The sequence below is a fragment of the Rhinoraja longicauda genome, chromosome 13, assembly GCF_053455715.1.
Source record: "Rhinoraja longicauda isolate Sanriku21f chromosome 13, sRhiLon1.1, whole genome shotgun sequence".
Lineage (NCBI taxonomy): Eukaryota > Metazoa > Chordata > Chondrichthyes > Rajiformes > Arhynchobatidae > Rhinoraja > Rhinoraja longicauda.
The window spans coordinates 1,946,472-1,969,715 of NC_135965.1; the positions used below are offsets into that span (position 1 = coordinate 1,946,472).

Sequence of the window (23,244 nt, forward strand, 5' to 3'; positions counted from 1 at the left end):
GAAATTGATCCATACATGCCAGCATTATTAAAAAGTACTAGACAAAGTGGACCCGTTGGGCCCAAACCTCTCCTGCATTGGTGCAGCATCCTGTCCTCCCCCCCTCCCCTCAACCCCCCCACCCTCTCCCTTCTCCCCTTCTCCCCCCTTCCCCCCTCCATCCCCTCCTTTTAAACTTTAAAATGTGAATAACTTTAAAAATATAACACCGATTTCAATTAAACTACTTGCATTATCATTAAAGTGACAATGGTGAGTAAGGTGGGCCTAAAATTGTCGCGCTATCGTGTACCGTTTTGGCTGAAGTTCAGTCACAAACAAGATAACAAACTAGTGTTTTAGTATATAGATAATGTAGTTTAATTAATTGCCAATAGACATTATAATGTCATTAAAAACAAGTCTGAAGAAGGGTCTCGACCCAAAACGTCACCCATTCCTTCTCTCCAGAGATGCTGCCTGGCCCCGCTGAGTTACTCCAGCATTTTGTGTCTACCTTCAACATTATAATGATTCTATGCAGACCTCCCAACATTTGATGTCCAAAATTCAAAATTTTACATCAAAATTCATAATATGGCGGGTAATGCAACTTTTCAGCAAAAAGGGTTTGCACGCCAAATGCGCGTACACGTTGCACTATATTCACATGTGAAAAACGCCTATTATTTCCAAAAGTCTGTAGTTCTTGGACTACATGTACAATGTCAGGCCTATCATGAGTATATTATGCTATTTATAGAAAGGTTATTGAACAGACATACTTTTTGCAACACAAAGAAAAAATGGTTTTGTTTTGTTTTTTCTATTTTGCTTTTTCCTTACACATCCCAATTCTCTTGGTATTGAATAAAAGAACAATGGTCATAAAATGTATGACTAAGTTATGAAGAAAGACTTGATATGTGACTCGACTAAGCGTACTTGATGTAAATTTACACATTAATTGATAATCAGCCCAAAAAGGTGGTAACTGGCTTTTCTGCTGTGTTCTATATTTTAACCCCGTCTTAATTAATTAATCCATCTTCTATTATTATATTACTAAAACTCTTGGTTTGTTTGTGTGTATGTCTGTATGTATGCACCATAACTTTGTGGTTTCGCACACCATAGTGCCACATTTTTGGCCCACCTTACTCACCATTATCCTGGGCACAATTTGAAACAACTCTCTTTCAAATTGAAGCTACATTTTTATAGCTAGAGAGATTTTAAACTTTTAAAATCCCCTTTCTAGAAAGTGCTCAGCGTATGACGTCACAATGAGGCAAGTACGACATCATATGCGCTTCCCCCCTCACTCGCCCAAACAAGATGGCCGCCGGCAGCGGGGCCACCCTCCCGGGGTCAGCGGCTCCCTCTCCCGCACCCAGCCCCGGGGGAGATTCGCACGCCGGCAGTCAGCGATGTACCCATGGGCACTGGTAAGTAGCTTTCGCCGCCAATGGGTCCACGGAGGGGAGTGGGGGCTGAGTGGGTGGAGGGGGTAGAGAGGGAGTGGGGGTGTGGGGAGGAGGGAGTGGGGGTGGGGGGAGGAGAGAGTGTGGGGGGAGGAGGGGGAGAGTGGGGGAAGAGAGAGGGGGGGTGATGGGGAAGGGGGACAGTGGGGGGTGGGGAGAGTGGGGCTGGGGAGGAGGGCAGAGTGGGGGTGGGGGAAGAGTGAAGATTGGGGGTGGGGAGGAGAGTGGGGTGCGAGCAGGGAGAGTGGGGGTGGGGGGAGGGAGGCAAAATTATGCAGGATTAGTCATACAATCTTTAATGAGGAAATTGCTTTATTGAATATCTTCAGAGCCCAAGAAAAATGTATAGAAATTATGAAGTTAGCAACCGTGGCAATGTCATGCAGTTTTACTTACATTAATGGGATTAGCATGGAGCTCTGAGGAAAGTTAGCACCTTACGCAATAGTAGAATGTCTCTTTTGTTAGTTTTCTTCAAAATTGAACACAGGATTGATTACAATGAAATTGGTTTCTTAACAGTACAGAAATCCACTATCTTTGTTATACAGACTTTTCTTTTGCTAGAATTCTTAGATGATAGTCAACTTAAAGGTCTATGAAAACAAGCAGTGTCCTGAAGTAAACCCGAAGAGTAACAAGGTTTGTTTAGAAAAGGCACTTGCCTGGCTTGGAACATAATACGGTCCTTGTGATTGATATGCAGGAATCTGTTGTGTTGTCATCATCATAATAGTCTGTGAGCCAGGTTGGTAGACATGGGTAGCAGAGGCCACAGGTCGAGTCGTTGCACTACTCTGAACCCTGGAAGCACTATTCTGTTGCTGGGCTCTGTTTGCGTAGTATTGCTACAGAAAAGAGGGGGGAAAAGCATTAGCAAGCTGAATGCATTTGATCCAACAGCAAAACAAAGAACAGCAGATGCCAGTTTACAAAAATAGGCACAGCGCTGGAATGACTCAGCAGGTCAGGCAGCATCTCTGGAGAACACGAGTAGGTGACTTTTCAGGTCAGGTGTAAAATTGTTCAGTTCTATTCAGATGTTTTAAAGGCATTTGTCCTTTAAATTCATTTGGCAAAACAATGCATTTTACACTAATGATTTATATCACTTAATGATGCATGTCTTATTCTGAACATACAGTGCCCTCAAATGTTTGGGACAAAGACCCATCATTTATTTATTTGCCACTGTACTCCACAATTTGAGATTTGTAATAGAAAAAAAAATCATACGTGGTTAAAGTGCACATTGTCAGATTTTATTCAAGAGTATTTTTATACATTTTGGTTTCACCATGTAGAAATTACAACTGTGTTTCATACATAGTCCCCCCCATTTCAGGGCACCATAATGTTTGGGGCACATGACTTCACAGGTGTTTGTAATTGCTCAGGTGTGTTTAAATGCCTCCTTAATGCAGGTATAAGAGAGCTCTCAGCACCTAGTCTTTCCTCCGGTCTTTCCATCACCGTTGGAAACTTTTATCGATGTTTATCAACAAGGACCAAAGTTGTGCCAATGAAAGTCAAAGAAGCCATTATGAGACTGAGAACCAAGAATAAAACTGTTAGAGACATCAGCAAAACCTTAGGCGTACCAAAATAAACTGTTTGGAACATCATTAAGAAGAAAGAGAGCACTGGTGAGCTTACTAATCGCAAAGGGACTGGCAGGCCAAGGAAGACCTCCACAGCTGATGAGAAAAGAATTCTCTCTATAATAAAGAAAAATCCCCAAACACCTGTCCGACAGATCAGAAACACTCTTCAGGAGTCAGGTGTGGATTTGTCATTGACCACTGTCCACAGAAGACTTCATCAACAGAAATACAGAGGCTACATTGCAAGATGCAAACCACTGCAAAAATAGGATGGCCAGGTTACCAAGTTTGCCAGGAAGTACTTAAAAGAACAACCGCAGTTCTGGAAAAAAGATCTTGTGGACAGATGAGACGAAGATTAACATATCAGAGTGATGGCAAGGGCAAAGTATGGAGGAGAGAAGGAACTGCCCAAGATCCAAAGCATACCTCCACATCTGTGAAACACGTTGGTGGGGGTGTTATGGCCTAGGCATGTATGGCAGCTGAAGGTACTGGCTCACTTATCTTCAATCATGATACAACTGCTGATGGTAGTAGCATAATGAATTCTGAAGTGTATAGACACATCCTATCTGCTCAAGTTCAAACAAATGCCTCAAAACCCATTGGCCGGCAGTTCATTCTACAGCAAGACAATGATCCCAAACATACTGTTAAAGCAACAAAGGAGTTTTTCAAAGCTAAAAAAGGGTCAATTCTTGAGTCACCAAGTCAATCACCCGATCTGAACCCAATTGAGCATGCCTTTTAAATGCTGAAGAGAAAACTGAAGGAGACTAGCCCCCAAAACAAGCATAAGCTAAAGATGGCTGCAATACAGGCCTGGCAGAGCATCAACAGAGAAGACACCTAGCAACTGGTGATGTCCATGAATCGCAGACTTCAAGCAGTCATTGCATGCAAAGGATATGCAACAAAATACTAAACATGACTACTCTCATTTAGATGACATTGCTGTGTCCCAAACATTATGGTGCCCTGAAATGGGGGACTGTTGTAATTTCTACCTGGTGAAACCAAAATGTATAAAAATGGCCTTTATTAAAATCTGACAATGTGCACCTTAACCATGTGATTTTTTTCTATTACAAATCTCAAATTGAGGAGTACAGAGGCAAATAAATAAATGATGGGTCTTTGTCCCAAACATTATGGAGGGCACTGTATGTTAAGTGCAGAAACGGGAAAAGTTCTAATGGATTTTGTGGATATTGCAGAACATAGCTTAAAACGTAAGAGGCTACGCATTCCTGCTTTGAGTTTCACAAAAATTGTATGAGACTTGGGACACTTTTGAAACTTCCACTCAAACATATTGCTAAATAAAAATCTTCCAATAACAAGAAACTGGGTGCAATTAAAAAATTGTGATTTATGTAGGGAAACCTGTAATGTATAATAAAATGATATTCATCACATTGAAAAGGGCATTATATAGAATCTGGTCTATATAATTTCAAAGATTAAGTTATGTGCAATGTATGATTAACAACTATGGCATTTAACAGTATTGACAATGTTCAGAACCTCTGTAAGTACATAAAAGATCAGCAAAAGTAACTGAGAGTCCACAGGCTTTAACAATATTCATTACAATGGTACTTTGGACGTTAAATATTTTTGTCCGACTTAGTGGAAAACCAAAGACCCAATGAGGCAAAGAACTTGAAGTAATTAGCAAGGAAAACATACTGAAGATATGTAAAGTTGACAAATCAATTTGGGTCTGATTTATTTTTGCAATGGAAGTCACTTTGATTTCCAAGACATGATCAGAAAAAGTGCAATACCTTTCAGCAGAGGAAATAAGGAATAAAATGATAACAAGCTAAATGAATATTCCACAGGATTCTTAGGTTAGCAGCCTCTTACCTCTGCTACTTCACAATCATGACTGAGATGAAACTCCAACACACGATAGATAATTGCACACACCTAGGTGAGTTATGGCAATAATGCAGATGTCGCAAAAGCACAAGTGAGAAAGTAAGTAGGTACCAGTATGGCAAAATGCAAGGTATTGTGGAAAGAAATGTGGAAAGAAATCAGTATCTGGGTGCCAGGTATATTGAAATGGGTTTTTCTGCAAGGAGAGTGGAATACAATTCAAGGGCATAGACTAATTGAAAGATACAGCTGGCCCACCTTTTGCATCCCTATACATTAGGTGCAATTTACAGAGGCCTATTAATCAGCCTACAATCCTACACGTCTTTGGGTGTAAGGAAACCGGAGCACCTGGAGCAAACCAGGAAAGGTAGAGTCCATAATGGTTCATTGTTGGCTGGGGACGAGATGATAACGAAGGAATACAAACGGTGCAATTAGCAAGAGGGCTAGGGTGGAGGAGGGATGTAGAGAGAGGAGATGCACGGGTTACTTGAAGTTAGAGAAATCAATATGCACGTCACTGAGTTGTAAAAAAACCCAGCAGATGCTGGTTTAAATCGAAGGTAGACACAAAATGCTGGAGTAACTCAGTGGGTCAGACAGCACCTCGGGAGAGAAGGACCATTCTCTCCAGAGATGCTGCCTGACCCACTGAGTTACTCCAGCATTTTGTGTCTACCTTCACTGAGTTGTAAGCTGCCCAAGTAAAATAGGAGGTCACTGGGACAGTAGAGGCAGACTAGGACAGAAAGGTCAGTATGGGAATGGGAGTTTAAATTAATTTCTCTGTATTCCTTCGTTATCACCTTGCCTTTCAACGTTTGTATTCCTTCATTATCACCTCATCCCCAGCCAACAATGCACCATTGTGAGCTCCATCTTTCTTGAGTCATTAAAGCAGGCACTGCTTTGGTCTGTACTTTTCCTACCTTCAGTGTTCCCCTCCCTGACTCTCAATCTGAAGAAGTGTCTTGTTCCGAAACATCACCTATTCCTTTTCTCCAGAGATGCAGCCTGACCCACTGAGTTACTCCAGCATTTTGTGTCTATATTCAGTGCAAACCAGATTTGCAGTTCCTTCTTACACATATTGAGGCTGCATGACAGATAGAGGTGTGGGTAAGAGGAAGGGGTTTTGATTTATTGACCATGGAGAATGTCATGGCAGTAGTCAGAGATGACTTTGCGGATGGTTCATTCGGTGAGTCTGTATGGGTGGAGCCAAGAAATAAAAAGGGGGATAATCACATTGCTGGGAGTGTACGACAGGACTCCAAATATTCAGCGGGAATTGGAGGAGCAAATATGCAAAGAGATTGTAGGCAGCAATCAGGCTAAAAAGGTAGTTTTAGCAGGGGATTATAACTTCCTAATATAGGCTGGGACTGTCACAGTGCCATGGGCATGGACCGAATGGAATTTGTGAAATATGTTCAGGAAAGGTTCCAGTCAATATGCAGAAGGCCCTTCACAGGAGAGGGCAAAGCTGGACGGTCTTTAAAGAAATTGAGTAGGGCAAGTGACCGGTGTCCGTGGGCAAGCCTTTTGTAACTAAAATGGTCGATTAGGGCAAAGCCATAGACGTAGGCTATATGGACTTCGACAAGGCACTTGATAAGGTTCCACATGGTAGGCTGCTCTGGAAGATTAGACCGCATGAGATCTAGGGAGAGCTAGCCAACTGAATAGAGAACTGGCTTCATGGAAGAAAGCAGAGGATGTACGTGAAAGGTTGTTTTTCCAATTGGAGGCTGTGACGAGGGAATCATGGGAATCAGTGCTGGGCCCTTTGTTGTTTGTGGTTTATATCAAAAATTTGATGAGAACATACAAGGCATAATTAGCAAAATTGCAGATGACACGAAAGTGGGTAACATTGTAGATAGCGAATATGGTTAGCAAAAGTTACAGCAGGATCTAGATCTGTTGGCAGAGGAATGGTTCATGGAGTTTAATATAGGCAAGTGGGAGATGCTGCATTTTGGGAAGTCTAATCAGGGCAGGACATTCACAGTAAACGGCAGTGTTCTGGAGAGTAGTATAGAGCCGAGGGATCTCGGAATGCAGGTACATAGTTCCTTGAAAGTGGTATTGTCGGTAGATAGGGTAGTCAAGGCTTTCAGCACATTGGCGTTCATCTGTCCAGGTACTGAGTATAGAAGTTGGCAGGTTATGTGTACAAGACATTGGTGAGGCCACAATGGAGTAATGTGTTTTGTTTTGGTCACCATGTTATAGGAAAGAAGTTGTTAAACTGAAAAGGGGGCATAGAACATTTACAAATTTTATGTTGCCAGGACTCATGGGCCTGAGCTATAGGGAGAGGTTGAACAGGCTAGGACTTTATTTCTTAAGAGTGCAGGAGGACGAGGGGTGATTTTAGAAAGGTGTATATGATCATAAGAAATAAATCAGGTAAATGGACACAATCTTTTCCTCAGACTAGGGGAAATCAAGAACCAGAGGACAGAGGTTTATGGTGAGAGGGGAAACATTTAATAGAAACTCATAGGGGTAACCTTTTCCACACAAAGGGTGGTGGGTAAATGGAACAAAAGAGGGAGTTGGCAGGTACTATCACAACATTTAAAATACTTTTGGATACATGGACAGGAAATGTTTAGTAGGATACAGCAAGGTTGCAACGGTGACACAGTGGCGCAGACCTTACAGTGCCAGAGGCTTGATTATGGATGCTGTCTGGAGCTTGTTTTTGCTCCCGTGACCGGGAGGTTTTTTCCGGCTGCTCCAGTTTCCTCCCACATTCCAAAGATGTGCAGATTTCTAGGTGAATTAATTGTCCCTAGTGTGCAGGATAGAATCAGAGTATGGGTGATTGCTGGTCAGCGTGGACTCTGTGGGCTGAAGGGCATGTTTCCACGCTGTATCTCTGAAACTAAAAAAACAAACTAAAGGATTTGGGTCAAATGGGCATCTTGGTCAGTGTGGTAAGTTGGACTGAAGGACCCATTTCCCTGCTACATGACTATGATTATTATACAATTACTCAAATAGTTTGACAAACTTTCCATTCTGAAATGTCTTACCTGCCGTGGTTGTGGTTGAGTGTTCATTTGTGGAGATTGCTGTGGGTCATAAACTACTGCAGCAGTTGTCTGGCCAGAGGGATAGGCAGTCTAAAAACAATTAAATGCTACTTTTAAAGAATCACACTTAGAAAGCAAGACCGCATTGGTAAATGAAAAGCAATCAAGTGTTCAATTACCTGGGTTATTCCAGAAGGGGAGGGGTGTGCGGCAGATGGAGGCCCTCCAATAAGTTGGGGTCCTTTGTTCATTTCATGTGGCACACCACATGGAGCCCCTACTGGTTGTGAAATCTATTCAATGACAACATCAGAACTGTCATTCCTGCTTAACCATTATCTGGTTTCACAGATTAAAAACAGAAGAATTTGATTAATTCTAGTAAATGGCTCAAAGGTTCAAAATACCATTGATGCACAACTCACTGAAAATAAATATACACCTGAACAGTATTCATGGTTTGAGTATCAAATTCTCCTTATTTTCTTTTAATGCAACTTTAAATTAAGTTACTCAAGTTAAAGTCATCAAAAAACTATCAGGAAAGTCAAGAAATCAACATACATTCAACGTAGGTAACATCTATTAATAGCCTTTTCATCCAAGTTATTCCAGATGTACAACCATTCCACATTAACGGCAACATCTATCAACAAAAAAATCTAACTTAAAGTTGCACCAAAAGAGTGAGGGGTAAGTGGAAAGTAAGGGAAAGTGGCAGACAGGGCAGGGTTAGGGAAGAAGAGTGAAGCAGACTAATAAGCAGTATGTACTGATAACTAAGCATCCTGAAAAGTCTTTTAATTCAGCCCAAATCTGATGCAAAGCTAAATAGTAATTTAACCTCTTCTTCAACCCCCCCACCCCCATATCCTAATCATCACTATTCAAAGTGGAAAACTGCAGGAACTGAAAGCACTTTACATCAATACCCAGAACCTTAATCTTAATCCATTCAAAATGGAAATCAATGTACTGTTCAGTGTGGAACTTACCCACACAGACCAAAAGTTCCCATCCCTGATCTGTACTCAGTTAGCTGACGTCAACTGAGATGGTAGATGAAATGCTACAAATGGCCTCAGGACTCCTGGACTAGGGAAGTCGAGAGAGAGAGAAAAAAAAGAAATCAGCTAATACTCCTGTTCTCGATTGCTGTCCAGTGACCTCCGCTAGAAAACACATGCCAAGGACAAACTCGACTGCGATTGCCTCGGTTATCATTTAGTCGATTTACCCTTACTACCCCTCTGAAAATTGCTCAAAGTGGCACACAGACAGACCTTAAGCTAGGAAAGAATAGATCATAATTGTGATCTCCTGGAATGACTTGCAAAAATTGTAGACTTATTTGTGAAGAGTGTCACTTGGGTAAGGCAGGAGGTCCAACAGTTATTTGGTTTTCTGCAATACAAGTAGTGTGCAAATGTACAAATCTCCATGGCAACCACAACTTTAATAGTACTATCAACCTCTCCTCTCCTAGCTCTGGGGTCCTTTTTATGACATAAAACTCCGATACTTGTCCCACACAAAGATGAAGTAGTACAATCAAAATGTATCATTGAATTTAACTAACGCTGCACCTAAGTCTACAATAAAGACTTAAAATGGATCAAAACTAAATAATATTGCCATATAAAACAAAATGTGGAGTTTTACAAGGAGCAAATATATAAACATAGCACAAAAAGTAAGGAAATGTGTGTTTGGTAGATTATTTCTTTGTTGTAACAATGCTTCTTGGCAATAAATCTTATACCGTTGGAAAGCCTGTTTATTTCCCTTTTAAATGGTGCCACATTTGTAAGGAACATGCATTTGTGGGATGTGCAGCAGAGCTGAGTATATGGGTTGCGCCCATGAAAAATTTGCCAAATCTTCTCTGCCAATGCCAAACAGCTTATTCTGCTGTTGCTATTGACTCTTGTTTTGAGCTTCTGGTACCCCCAGGTGCTGACAATCAGGTGCCTGATAGAGTAACATCTTTTGGTGGAGGCAGTGTGATGGTGTGGGGCGGCATCTCCCTCACTGGAAAAACGAGGCTTGTCATCATTGGAGGCAATCTCAATGCAGAGATATCGAGATGAGATTCTGCAACCAGTGGCAATCCCATATCTCCACAGTCTGGGATCGAACTCTATCCTCCAAGATGACAATGCTCGCCCCCACAGAGCAGGGTTTCTCAGAGACTACCTCCAGAATTTGGGAGTGGAGAGGATGGAATGGCCTGCCAGCAGTCCTGACCTCAACCCCATTGAACACTTGTGGGATCAGCTTGGGCGTGCTGTTCGTGCCAGAGTGACCAACACAACCACGTTGGCTGACTTGCGACAAATGCTGGTTGAAGAATGGGATGCCATCCCACAACAGTGTGTGACCAGGCTGGTGACCAGCATGAGGAGGAGGTGCCAGGCTGTTGTGGCTGTGTATGGTTCTTCCACATGCTACTGAGGCTCCTGTTTATTAAATGAATAAATTGTTAAATTGCCAATATGTCTCGTTTCTTCAGACTTCAATTGTCCAATCCACCAAACAACACCAAACAAGTCAATGGCAGAATAAGCTGTTTGGCATTGGCAGAGAAGATTTGGCAGATTTTTCATGGGGGCAACCCACATACTCAGCTCTGCTGCTCATCCCACAAATGCATGTTCCTTACAAATGTGGCACCATTTAAAAGGGAAATAAACAGGCTTTCCAACGGTATAAGATTTATTGCCAAGAAGCATTGATACAACAAAGAAATAATCTACCAAACACAAATTTCCTTACTTTTAGTGCTATGTTTATTTGTTGAAAATAATAGACACTAAATTTAATGTTTGGCGTCAAGGATAATGCCAAGGCAGGGCATCAGCCTTTGCATTCAATAAGTTTGGTTTAACTGCATGTGACAAACGGGAGGGACACTGGGTTTGACTGCAGAAGAGGAGTTTATCCCAGCACAGATCAGCCTTGAGCATATTGAATAGTCGGACATACTTTAGGGGTCCGTCTGGTGGCCTATTTCTGCTCCTACATTCTTGTGTTTGGAAATCACTTCGTAAAGTGGACAACGTATTCATTCAACAGTTGGTGTCTTTACACCAGAAATACAGCTTATTGATCTTTCACAGGATCATGGAAATCATTCACCACAGAACTAAAACAATCAAAATAATGTTAGAATTACATATAATTCCTTTAACTACCTCAACTGCAAATGATTACGTTTTTGAAAGACTAATGCAATTGCAGGGAATCAAACAAAAAATCAATGAAAGATTAATGTCTTACATTAAAGCTTTATTTAACAAACATTGTGCTTTTTCCTCTTCAGTGTGCATTTATTGTTGTGTTATTCCTTTCAACAGTTAACAAAATGTTGGCCTGTGCCGTGGATGCCTTGTCACACTTTCAGTCAGGGGCTCAGGATGACTTTGCTTTCCCCACCATCAAAGTGCTCTGTCTACAGGAGACACTGCCTCAAAAGGCCAGCTATATCAAACACCCACACAACTCTGGCCACACTGATCTCATTACTACCACCAGGAAGGTGACACAGGAGCCTGAAAACCATGACCTCCAAGAGAATAGCTTCTTCCCAGCAACCATCATGCTCTTGAACATTGACTAACACTAACAACAACCCTCCCCCAGCAACTAAAATACATTATGGACTATTTTGGCTGCACTACAGACTGCAGCTTTGTGCTCTTCTGGTCTGGTTACCTCATATTACTGATTATTAAATTGATTATTGAATTTGAGATTGTCTATTTGTGTTATTGCATTAATGGGCATGTAAAGCAGTAACAAGTAAAAATGTTACTGTTCTGTAGCATGTATATAAACATAGCACAAAAAGTAAGGAAATTTGTGTTTGGTAGATTATTTCTTTGTTGTAACAATGCTTCTTGGCAATAAATCTTATACCGTTGGAAAGCCTGTTTATTTCCCTTTTAAATGGTGCCACATTTGTAAGGAACATGCATTTGTGGGATGAGCAGCAGAGCTGAGTATATGGGTTGCACCCATGAAAAATTTGCCAAATCTTCTCTGCCAATGCCAAACAGCTTATTCTGCTGTTGCTATTGACTCTTGTTTTGAGCTTCTGGTACCCCCAGGTGCTGACAAGAATGGGATGCCATCCCACAACAGTGTGTGACCAGGCTGGTGACCAGCATGAGGAGGAGGTGCCAGGCTGTTATGGCTGTGTATGGTTCTTCCACACGCTACTGTGGCTCCTGTTTATTAAATGAATAAATTGTTAAATTGCCAATATGTCTTGTTTCTTCAGACTTCAATCATCCAATCCACCAAACAACACCGAACAAGAGTCAATGGCAGAATAAGCTGTTTGGCATTGGCAGAGAAGATTTGGCAAATTTTTCATGGGCGCAACCCATATACTCAGCTCTGCTGCTCATCCCACAAATGCATTTTCCTTACAAATGTGGCACCATTTAAAAGGGAAATAAACAGGCTTTCCAACGGTATAAGATTTATTGCCAAGAAGCATTGTTACAACAAAGAAATAATCTACCAAACACAAATTTCCTTACTTTTTGTGCTATGTTTATAATTGAACATTCTTCACTCTTAAAGGAGATAGCCACCATCTCCTGACTGGATTCCTGCAGCAATGTTGCCACGATCAAGAATAAGCAAGAAATTCAGATTATAAAAACTCCAGATATATTGCTATTAATAGTAAATTAGACAATAAATTTGATCTGATAGAATAAAAAGACAAAGACACAAAACTCTTCAAATACTGCGATAGTTCTTTAAAATGTAATTCTTTCCAAATCAGAAAGCAATAAAACTGTACGTACTGTGCTGTAACGTCCCGAGGCTGTTCTGTGCTTGATTCTGGTCCTCTGTCAATTCTGTCAAGCCAATGGTAAAAGGAAAATCTCACATTTCACGATACATAAAATACACCATACACAATGAATTATCAACGTCTAGTAGTTTGTGAATGTCACCCCTTCATAATCGCTTCCATATACAGCATGTGACAATAATAAACTAAACTAATTGAGCTGATAGTCCTTTGTTCTTTTCAGGTCTATGTCAGAATCTATTTAATTAACAGGTCTTGCTGCCCATCTCAAATAATTTACACCTCCCCCCCAACCGCCCCATGTATAGTCTGTAACTGGACAAATGCTTGCAGATGCACGATCCAAACAAGAAATTTAATTTTTCTAAGTATAGTAATGCTTGCCTAGTCACCGATTTCCATTACTACTTGTATCCATGTCATATTCCTTAATGTGACATCACAAAATTTCCTTTAGATATCAAGATATTGTCATGGTAGTTATTGTAATGCTTAATGGGGACGAAGAGAAATCAGGGCCATACCCCGCCTGGCACTGTGAATTTAGGCCTTCAATTGGAACGAACAGCAGACCCTCCATATTTTGACAGACCACTGTTAGCCCCCAGAAATGGTTCATGATCATTATGTTGACAAAGGAGCACCCCAAGCCCCACAGTTCAGCACTGTACCACACACACTAACCTGCCTAACATCAACACTCAGAGGCAGCATCAGCACATTGCCTCAGTGGTTGGCTCCACAACGTGATCATAATCTAACTGCTGCAATAGTGTCAGGTTCCCAGTACAGCAGCATTGCACATCGAACAGATGCAGTTTTTAAATTACAGGAGTACTGGGAATCCAGGACCAGAAGTATTATTGCAGGATTCTTGACCTTCGGTGCTGGCCATTTGATACGTACATTCTCCGCATGATCGCAGGGACTTTTGCCAGGTGTGGCTGTGCCATTCCACATCTCGTGTTCTGGTAAACTAATTGGCCACTGTGAGGTTTTTGGCGAATTGACAAAAAGCTCTAAACTGTTGCCCAAATCGAACATATTATTTTCCCAACTAAAACTTGCACAACTTATTCCATGTTTAATAGATTTCTTATAACAATATTTCAGCAATGGGTTTTTTTCCAAAACAGTTTCACATATCTACCTAACATTACAAAGGCATAGGCTTTTGCATACAGATATATTTGTTTAACACAATTCAGAACAGGTTGGGAAGTTAAAGCACTATATATAACATTTATAGCAAATAACTTGCATGTATGTTCCAAATAAATGGAAGATTTTTCAGCAGCATTTTAATTGAATTTAGGTACATTCATTTTTGCTTTGCACCTGTGGTTATTTATCAAATGCAACCTATATATACACAGAGCTCAGTATTTGATGTTCACTCCATATCCTTTTACATCCTCCTGAAGGTCTTATGCAAATTATCCATCAATGTAAAGCATTCACTTTAAATCAATAAAGAACAAATCAATAAAGTTGCACAAATATATTTGTTCTTGGAGAAAATTTAGTTTTTATAGCCACCAAAACTTCACACACAAGATGCCAGTCAATTTTGCAGTACAAGGTCCCATAGAGAAATGAATTATTAACTGGAGTCACAGGCAGCATGGACTCAGTGGGTTGAAGGGCCTGTTTCCATGCTGTATCTCCAAACTAAACTAAAATACATGTGCGACCTCTAAATTAATGTGATCAAATGGATGTATAAGGTTTCCTTGTTTTGGCCTCTTAAACAATTCCAATGGCAATAAGAAAACTCTACAGGCCGAGAAAATATTGCAAGTTATTCACCCATTTTCAGCTAAAGCATGCTGGAAAATGGTATTTCTCAATCACTGATCACGAGGACATCTAAAATGTTGAGCAATCACAAATAATCGAAGGTCAGAAGGCAACTAATTAGGAATAAGTAAAATGATGGGGACACTAACTTAAATAACACAGGCTTAAGATGATCATTCCAGGGTCCAACTATAAGCATTCCCACATATGAAATGGGACAGACTCCACGAAAACACAAAATGGAAATTCACATATCAAAATGGCACCTCCCAAATTTTGTGGGAATTGTTCCAAAGCATGTATTCACTCTTCTCCCAGAACATGATCTTAATTCACAGTTGTAAACCTAAAAGTTGTATGAATTTCAAATGTTGCTGCAGATTCTGAGCAGCAAGGAACAAGTCCACTGACTTGAAATATTAACTGGCTCCCACTCCGCAGTCGCTGCCCAACCTGTTAAATGCTTCCAGCATTTTCTTTCCATCTCCAACATTTATTCCATTTTGAATTTTATTAAATTCACGAAAGCAACCAGTTGCATTAGTGTGCCAAGCTGCAAAAGGCAACTAACAAGTGGACTTTGTGAAGTAAAATGGGTACTTTTCTGCATTGGATCGAGGCTGGCTTTGCACGTGTGCAGATAGGCGTTTAAATTCTGTGTTTCATTACAATGAATGATTACATTATAAATACCAAATTAGGAGAGGCTACAAATAAGACACTGAGCATGACAGATCTCAGGAAAAAAAGAGTTGAAGTGATGAAAGATGCAAATTACATCAGGAAAACATGGGATAGACAATTATTTTTGATGACAAAAAAGTACCTTCAGGTGATGAATATATTGACACTCAATTGGTTACTGGCCAATTTCAAAACCCATGCATACAAATTTCACTTTTTTATCTTTCTGATTTGTCAGTTTCGAGACGTATGCTCCCATACAATCATTTCACCAAAGCTGCCAAGCTAGGAAAATCAAAAATAAGACAGTGCTGGAGCAACTCAGTGGGTCAGGCAGCATCTCTGGAGAACATGGATAGGTGACATTTCGTGTCAGAACCCTTCTCCAGAAATGCTGTCTTACTTGCTGAGTTGCTCCAGCACTCTTTTTTTTCTAAACCAGCATCTGCAGTTCTTTGTTTTTACAAGCTAGGTAAATTGAAGGGGAACAAGATTACCGTAGTAGAGCCCCAAGAAAAAGTGCACATGCATGAAAGACTATTGAAGGTAAAAATATTTGGTTTACCCATATGTTATGGGAGTCCAATTTTTGATGAAATATACATGCATCATATTTATACAAATAAAAAAATACACAAATTCATATACAAATACTTACATCAGATAATTCAATAACAGATCAGCTGCAATGCTGGACCGAACGTGTTCCCTATAAAGCAGCAATTCCGATCTATACTGTTCCTACAAGCCAGTAGTCTTTCCATTAGAAGTCATGAGGAATTAATCCGCGGTTGAGCAAATGTTCCTATTAAACAAACATTTCTATTAACACAGTGCCATTAACTGGGATGCACTGGCTTCGTGGCCATATATTTCTTACTAACATCTGACTAAAATTCATCGAGTCTTTTAAAGGTCCCATTACCAATGTTTCAGAGCACACTAACCTATTTTTAAACGCAAGTTAAAGTTGAACATTTTTGAATCTTTGCATTATTTTCCCAATTCTGCCAAATAGATAAGTGGCAGATGAATAACTGCCAATGTCACAGCCAATATTTGGAAAATTAACATGGGAGGTGGAGTTGTACATCCAGTCTGACCCATTTTCCCAGCCAGTGCATGGTACAGTCAATCGATGCGATTGGTTTGTCGGTACATATCTTTCAAAATATAGAGAGTTCTTAATTCAACAGATCCTCCTTTTGATAAGTATGCTTATAATTATAAATTTTCAGCAACAGTATTCAATGTCATTGAAATGAAGATGCTAATTGCCAAAAAGTAAATGAAAATATTTAAGACTCCTGGTCCAACATTCTAGCAACGATTATTTGCAAAGTTTAGAATTATTTCAGTTTGTGCTTTGATTGTATTGTTTTGAAGAGACGGTTTTTGTGGCTGATGTTAATCCAGTGTTAAATTATCACACTATTTTTGAAAACCAATTCAGGGATTGGAGTTTAAACTTATTAAGGTTCAACAAGTATCAGAGGTTGATTAGAGATCGAAACCCCCATGACCCAAAATTAGTGTTTCTGGTTAAGACATGATTGAACATCATAGCATGTCACACATCATAACAAATTTCAATTTGGTATTCCTTGGAAAGAAAAAGGTTCTGGGCAAGTAATCCCTCTAACATTTTTACAACTGCATCTTACACAATGCAGAATTGCCACCATCCCCTTGACACCTCTGCAGTCACGTAGCTCCTAACATCTTTCTTAAACCACTGCCACAGTCATTTGGGGGCGGAATGATGAAGCAAGGCAGACGGACTAAATACCCCAATCAGCATCAACGGTGCCAAAGTGGAAGTAATTGAGTGTTTTAAGTTCCTTGGCATTAATATAACCCATGATCTGTCATTGACCAACCACAATGATGCAACAACCAAAGCGGCAAACCAACACCTGTACTTCCTGATAATACTGAAGAGGTCTGGATATCTCCAACTTGTACAGAAACATCATAGAAAGCATGTCGAGCTAGATCGCAGCTTGGTTTGGAAACAGCTCTGCCCAAAAACACAAAAATTGCAAATTCATGGTGCACCTTCAGTTAACTGCAGTATTTATATATTTTTAATTGAAATGATTTGTCTTAAGTAAATAAAACCTGCTCGGTCATTCAGACGGCCAGGGTTGATCGTTGCTTTGGTCTTAACCTCATTTTCCTAGCCAATTCTTATAACGCTTCAATTCTCCAGTAGTCAAAACAAATCTTAATAATAGTCCCACATTTGCCCTCAGTAATGAATTACAAAGATTCACGACTCATAAGAAAGATCCCCTCAGCTTATTCTCATGTGGTCACACCTGGACTCTGATTCTAAGCCCTGTGTTTCCAAATCCCCCAGAAGGATAAACATTTTCGCTCATCTACCTTAAGCTGCAGCAGAATCAAGCATGTCAATAAAATCAGCTATTTTTCAACTCTAACAAACACAATCCCACATATCCCACATGTGCTCAATCTTGCCATAAAGACCACACTTAAGTAGTGAAGAAACACTACACCAGTGAAATGAAACCTTCCTTAAATTAGGAGATCAAAGACATTCACTGTATCCCCGAGCAGTCTTGGAAAGCACATGTTTTTTTTAAAGTTTAGTTTAGAGATACAGCACGGAAACAGGCCCTTCGGTCCACCAAATCCGCACCGACTGGCAATCCCCGCACATTAGCATTATCCTTCGCACACTGGGGACAATTTTACACATACATCATGCCAATCCAACTACACACCTGTATTTCTTTAGAATGTGGGATGAAACCGAAGATCTCGGAGAAACCCCACGCAGTCACGGGGAGAAGGTACAAACTCCGCAGACAGCACCTGTAGTCGGGATCGAACCTGGGTCTCCAATGCTATAAGGCAGCAAATCTATCTCTGTGCCACGGTGCCGCCATTCAGGGAGATTCATGGCATTTAGGGAGAACTAGCTGCTAGGATACAGAATTAGCTTCATGGAAGGAAGCAGAGGGCAATGGTGGAAGGTTGATTTCAAACTGAATGCCTGCGACTAGTGGTGTGCGACTGGGATTGGTGCGTGACACGTTCCCTGTGTGTGGCTATATTAACGATTTAGATGTGAATGTGCTAAGCATGATTAGTAAGTTTGCAATGACACTAAAGCAAGCGGTATCATAGACAGCAAAGATGGTTGTCATAAAATACAGTAGGATCTTGATCATCTGGGAAAGCGGGATGAAGAATGGTTAATGGAGTTCAATGCAGAAAAGTGTGAGGTGTGGCATTTTGGGAAGTCAAACCAGAGCAGGGCCGTCACGGTGAACAGTAGAGCCTAGTAGAGTGTTGTAGAACAGAAGGATCCAGCAGCACAACTACACAATTCCCTGAAAGTGGCGTCACAGGTAGATAGAGTGGTAAATACGGCTTTTGGTACATTGGCCTTCATCAGTCGGAATGGAATATAGAAGTTGGGACATTCTGTTACAGTTGTACAAGACATTGATGAGGCCACATTTGGAGTATTGTGTTCAGTTTTGGTCCCCCTGTTACAGGAAGGATGTCTTTAAGCTGGAAAGAGTGCAAATATAATTTACAAGGAGGTTTTCAGGACTCAAGGGCCTGAGCTATAAGGAGAGTTTGTGCAAGCTAAGACTTTATTCCTTGGAACGCAGGAGACTGAAGAGTGATCTAATAGAGGTGCTTTGTGTCATGAGGGAAATTGAAAGGATGAATGCAGTCTTTTTCCCAGTGTAGGGGAATCAAGAACCAGAGGACATAGGTTTACGATGAGAGGGGAAAGAATGTTTAGTTTATTATCACGTGTATTAAGCTACAGCAAAAAGCTTTTGTTTGCATGCTATCCAGACAAAGAAGACTAAACATGAAAGATAAAGGATAAAGGTTACAACATTTTGCATATTTAACAGGAGCCCGAGGGGCAACTTTCTCCACTCAGAGAATGGGGAGTATATGGAATGAGCTACCCCAGGAGATAGTAGAGAAAGGTACATTTAAATGGCACTTGGACAGGTAGATGGATAGGACATGGACCAAATGGGACTAGTGTTGATGGGGCATCTTGGTCAGCTTGGACAAGTTGGGTCAAAGGGCCTGTTCCGTGCCTCAACCTTTTGCACCCTATTTTAAACAGTAACCTTATGGCACACAAACTAAAGGTCTTATGAAAACCTTAATACAGTGAACCCACTGTTCCCCTTTAACCATTATGCTAGTTACATAAAAATGCACAATTTGCAAACAACCATTTGTTCGTCACTCAACCATACTACCTCTATCTAGTCAAGTTATCCTTTAAATGCTCTGTAGTAACAACTAATGCATTCACAAAGTGATATCACCTGTTTAAAGAACTATAAAATGCAAGTTACAGATTCGAAATGGCAATACTTTTGACAAACTTATTCTCTAGTGATACCAATTGTTTTAAATTCCTTATACTTACCTCTTGATTACCTATTATTTGTGATACATTTAATATGATTGTAGAACCTCTCACTGTTTTCATGGCAATCTTACACTTATTCTTTTGTATTCTTCTGTCAATTATAATTAATCCCTCTGCAGGTTCTTACCCCATATGTTTGCTTTCTCTTCAAGTTTTCAGGCAAATCGAAGTTGAATATTATTGAATCAGATTCCTGTTTTTAAACGAACCTTTCAGAACAACCCATGTCATATTTCTTTATTTTATATGGACGTAATGACCCTATTGATATTTTTTTAATGGAATTTTAAAAATCTGCAAACTTTAAAACTATTTGTGCATGTGGCAAGCAGTGGGCCAGCCGGATGCCAGCTGAGTTCACCACTTCAGCCAATTATCACTATTACCTGCATTCTGACCCTTAGCCACTGAAACACAATTGTGATTTCCATAAAATTCAATGTTACACTGCCCATATTTCATAAATACTCTCAATTACTTGAAAGTGCCTTGGATGATTCCAAAATCACGGATAGGCATGTGGCAGACACAAGTTCTCTTTTAATGATTTTTTTATTCAGATGGTTATATATACATATATTTTTAAATCAGGAATACATTACCATTTGCCACTCAAATGATTTGCCATCTATCCAGGCACTCTTTGTGAAATAACTAAATATTAACCATTAACCACAAAGGGAGGTGCATCGTTTGCTTAACATAGGCATGTTTGTGGGGAACAAAGTATTATCTACTGTACTGGAGGTGAATGGGACAAAAAGCATACAATAGATAACAAAAGTTTATAAGTAGAAATTACAAGCAATTTTAGATGGCCACAGAATGCGTTTATGATGTCATGTGTTAGTTTTGCGGCACGGTGGGGCAGCGGTAGAGTTATCATATCATATATATACAGCCGGAAACAGGCCTTTTCGGCCCACCAAGTCCGTGCCGCCCAGCGATCCCCGTACATTAACACTATCCTACACCCACAAGGGACAATTTTTACATTTTACATTTACCCAGCCAATTAACCTACATACTGTACGTCTTTGGAGTGTGGGAGGAAACCGAAGATCTCGGAGAAAACCCACGCAGGTCACGGGGAGAACGTACAAACTCCTTACAGTGCAGCACCCGTAGTCAGGATCGAACCTGAGTCTCCGGCGCTGCATTCGCATAAAGCATAAAGCAGCAACTCTACCGCTGCGCTACCGTGCCGCCCTTTGCGCTACCGTACCTGCCTTACAGCGAATGTAGCGCCGCAGACTCAGGTTCGATCCTGACTACGGGCGCCGTCTGTACGGAGTTTGTACGTTCTCCCCGTGACCTGCGTGGGTTTTCTCCGAGATCTTCGGTTCCTCCCACACTACAAAAACGTACAGGTATGTAGGTTAATTGGCTGGGCAAATGTAAAAATTGTCCCTAGTGGGTGTAGGATAGTGTTAGTGTGCGGGGATCGCTGGGTGGCGCGAACCCGGTGGGCCGAAGGGCCTGTCTCTGCGCTGTATCTCTAAATCTAAAATAATCTAAAGATATTTAATAAAGTCTTTATGGTATCCGATTTGATAGCATGTAAAACACACACTTAACAAAAGGTACACACAGCTGATGAACTAAGAGCAGTTTAGTATTTTCCTGGGTGGCCAGGGGGATGATAACATTTATATTTGAAACTTAGTCTTCATTGCCCTTAAACAATTAATTGGCCCACGGTGAGCAACCATTCCGCTCAATTCCAATTCTAATACGAGACAGATCTGCTCATGGAATTCTGGAATATTATTTCAAGTATTTGATCAAGTGGAATCAATCGCATAGTTCACATATTCACAAACAACTTTGTCAAACTTGCTTTCTTGAGGATGATGCACAATGAAGGGTTTAGGAGATATTTTTTAAACTATCTATTAGAATGAAAAATCGTGCATTAACTACTCTGAATCTGTGCAAGAATTCAAACAGCACATCCTCACTGACCAGAGCTTGTTTTATACATAGAAAAGAGGTGCAGGAGGCCATTTGGCCCTTCGATCCAGCACCACTTTTCATTCCTTTCAATAATGGTCGGCACAGTGGTAGAGTTGCTGCCTTAGAGCTCTAGAGACCGAGGTTGGATCCTGACTAAGGGTGCTTGTCTGTATATTCTCCCCGTGACCTGCGTGGGTTTTCTCCGGGTATCTTCCCACACTCCAAAGACATACAGGTTTGTGGGTTAATTGGCTTGGTATAATAGTAAAATTGTCCCTAGTATGTGTGGGATAGAGTTAGTGTGCGGGGATAGTTGGTCGGCGCTGACTCAGTAGGCCGAAGGGCCTGTTTCCGCGCTGTATCTTTAAACTAAACGAAAGCTGCCCCATAGCAATTATAGTCTATTGTACAGATAACTGACAACAGCAACATTTCTCAGGTTACAGAAACATTTTAAATGTCCACCTATATTTTGTCCATAATATAATGTTTTATATATCATGACAGTCTGACAAATTTAGGGAATTCCATATGATTTTTTTTCTGCCCACTGCTTATTATTTATCTCCACTCCAGTGCGTCACATGACAAAAGAACAGAATACCTTTGCCAACTTGCACTCAAATAGCTAACCTTGGTTAGGACACAAGTTATCACAAATATCCTCTGGAGGATAAAGTAGAAATGAAGAAAACGTATATCCAATGACCACTGTGACAAAGTTTGAATATTGAATTCAGATTAAGGATCAGTATCACTGCTCTACAGAACTGCACTATCTTTCTCTTCACTCTACCTAATGTGCTTTGCATCTCGCTTGATTGTATTTGTGTATAGTATTATCTGAGTTCATAGCATGCAAAAAAAAGCTTTTCACTGTATCTTGGTACATGTGGCAATAATAAGCCTAAGCTTTACTTATCTTGCTTAAATAGTAGGTAAACACAAAATGCTGGAGTAACTCAGCAGGTCAGGCAGCATCTCGGGAGAGAAGCAATGGGTGACGTTTTGCTTCGAGACCCATCTTCAGACTGAAGGGTCTCGACCCGAAACGTCACCCAGTCCTTCCCTCCCGAGATGCTGCTTGACCCGCTGAGTTACTCCAGCATTTGTGTCTACCTTCAATTTAAACCAGCATCTGCAGTTTTTTTCTACACATTTTGCTTAAATAGTGGTCAGGTTCACACACCACGACGAGAAGAATACCAAATGCTTATGCTGTAAGGCTCAGTAGCTTCTATTTTAAATTAATTTAAAAACTATCTTTGCACTTTCACCATACCACATTATAACAGGACAATATATCTAGCATTTTTCTAAGATGACCTTCAGTCGGAAAGTCATTTTAGCACAAACTTAAAACAAGCTTCAACTTTAGCCACTAGATGGGGTGCTCTAACTGGCAGAAAACTACAGGCCCATCACAAATTTACACGTCTTGTTGGCAGTACACATGTTACTTACAACATAACTACGGGATACAACCCTGTTCATCCTACAGTCCAGCTGAAACCACATTTAC

The 23,244-nt window shown here is 40.6% G+C and overlaps 1 protein-coding gene across 6 annotated transcripts in view; it reads right to left on the reverse strand.

Annotated features, from left to right (window-relative positions):
* The window catches only part of eif4g1a (eukaryotic translation initiation factor 4 gamma, 1a), a 114,572-nt gene that overhangs the window by 86,526 nt on the left and 4,802 nt on the right, over nucleotides 1-23,244 (reverse strand). For 2 of the 6 annotated variants that reach the window (XM_078410180.1, XM_078410183.1), the window contains 4 exons: nucleotides 12,828-12,881; nucleotides 8,187-8,300; nucleotides 8,008-8,097; nucleotides 2,129-2,311 (listed from right to left, as the gene is read on the reverse strand). In XM_078410180.1, the coding sequence (XP_078266306.1) occupies nucleotides 2,129-2,311; nucleotides 8,008-8,097; nucleotides 8,187-8,258 (345 nt within the window). In that variant the 5' untranslated portion in view covers nucleotides 8,259-8,300; nucleotides 12,828-12,881. Of the gene's footprint in view, nucleotides 1-2,128; nucleotides 2,312-8,007; nucleotides 8,098-8,186; nucleotides 8,301-9,002; nucleotides 9,103-12,827; nucleotides 12,882-15,980; nucleotides 16,128-20,991; nucleotides 21,122-23,244 lie in introns of those variants that run through there. The other 4 variants (XM_078410186.1, XM_078410182.1, XM_078410185.1 and 1 more) reach the window with 4 other exon arrangements.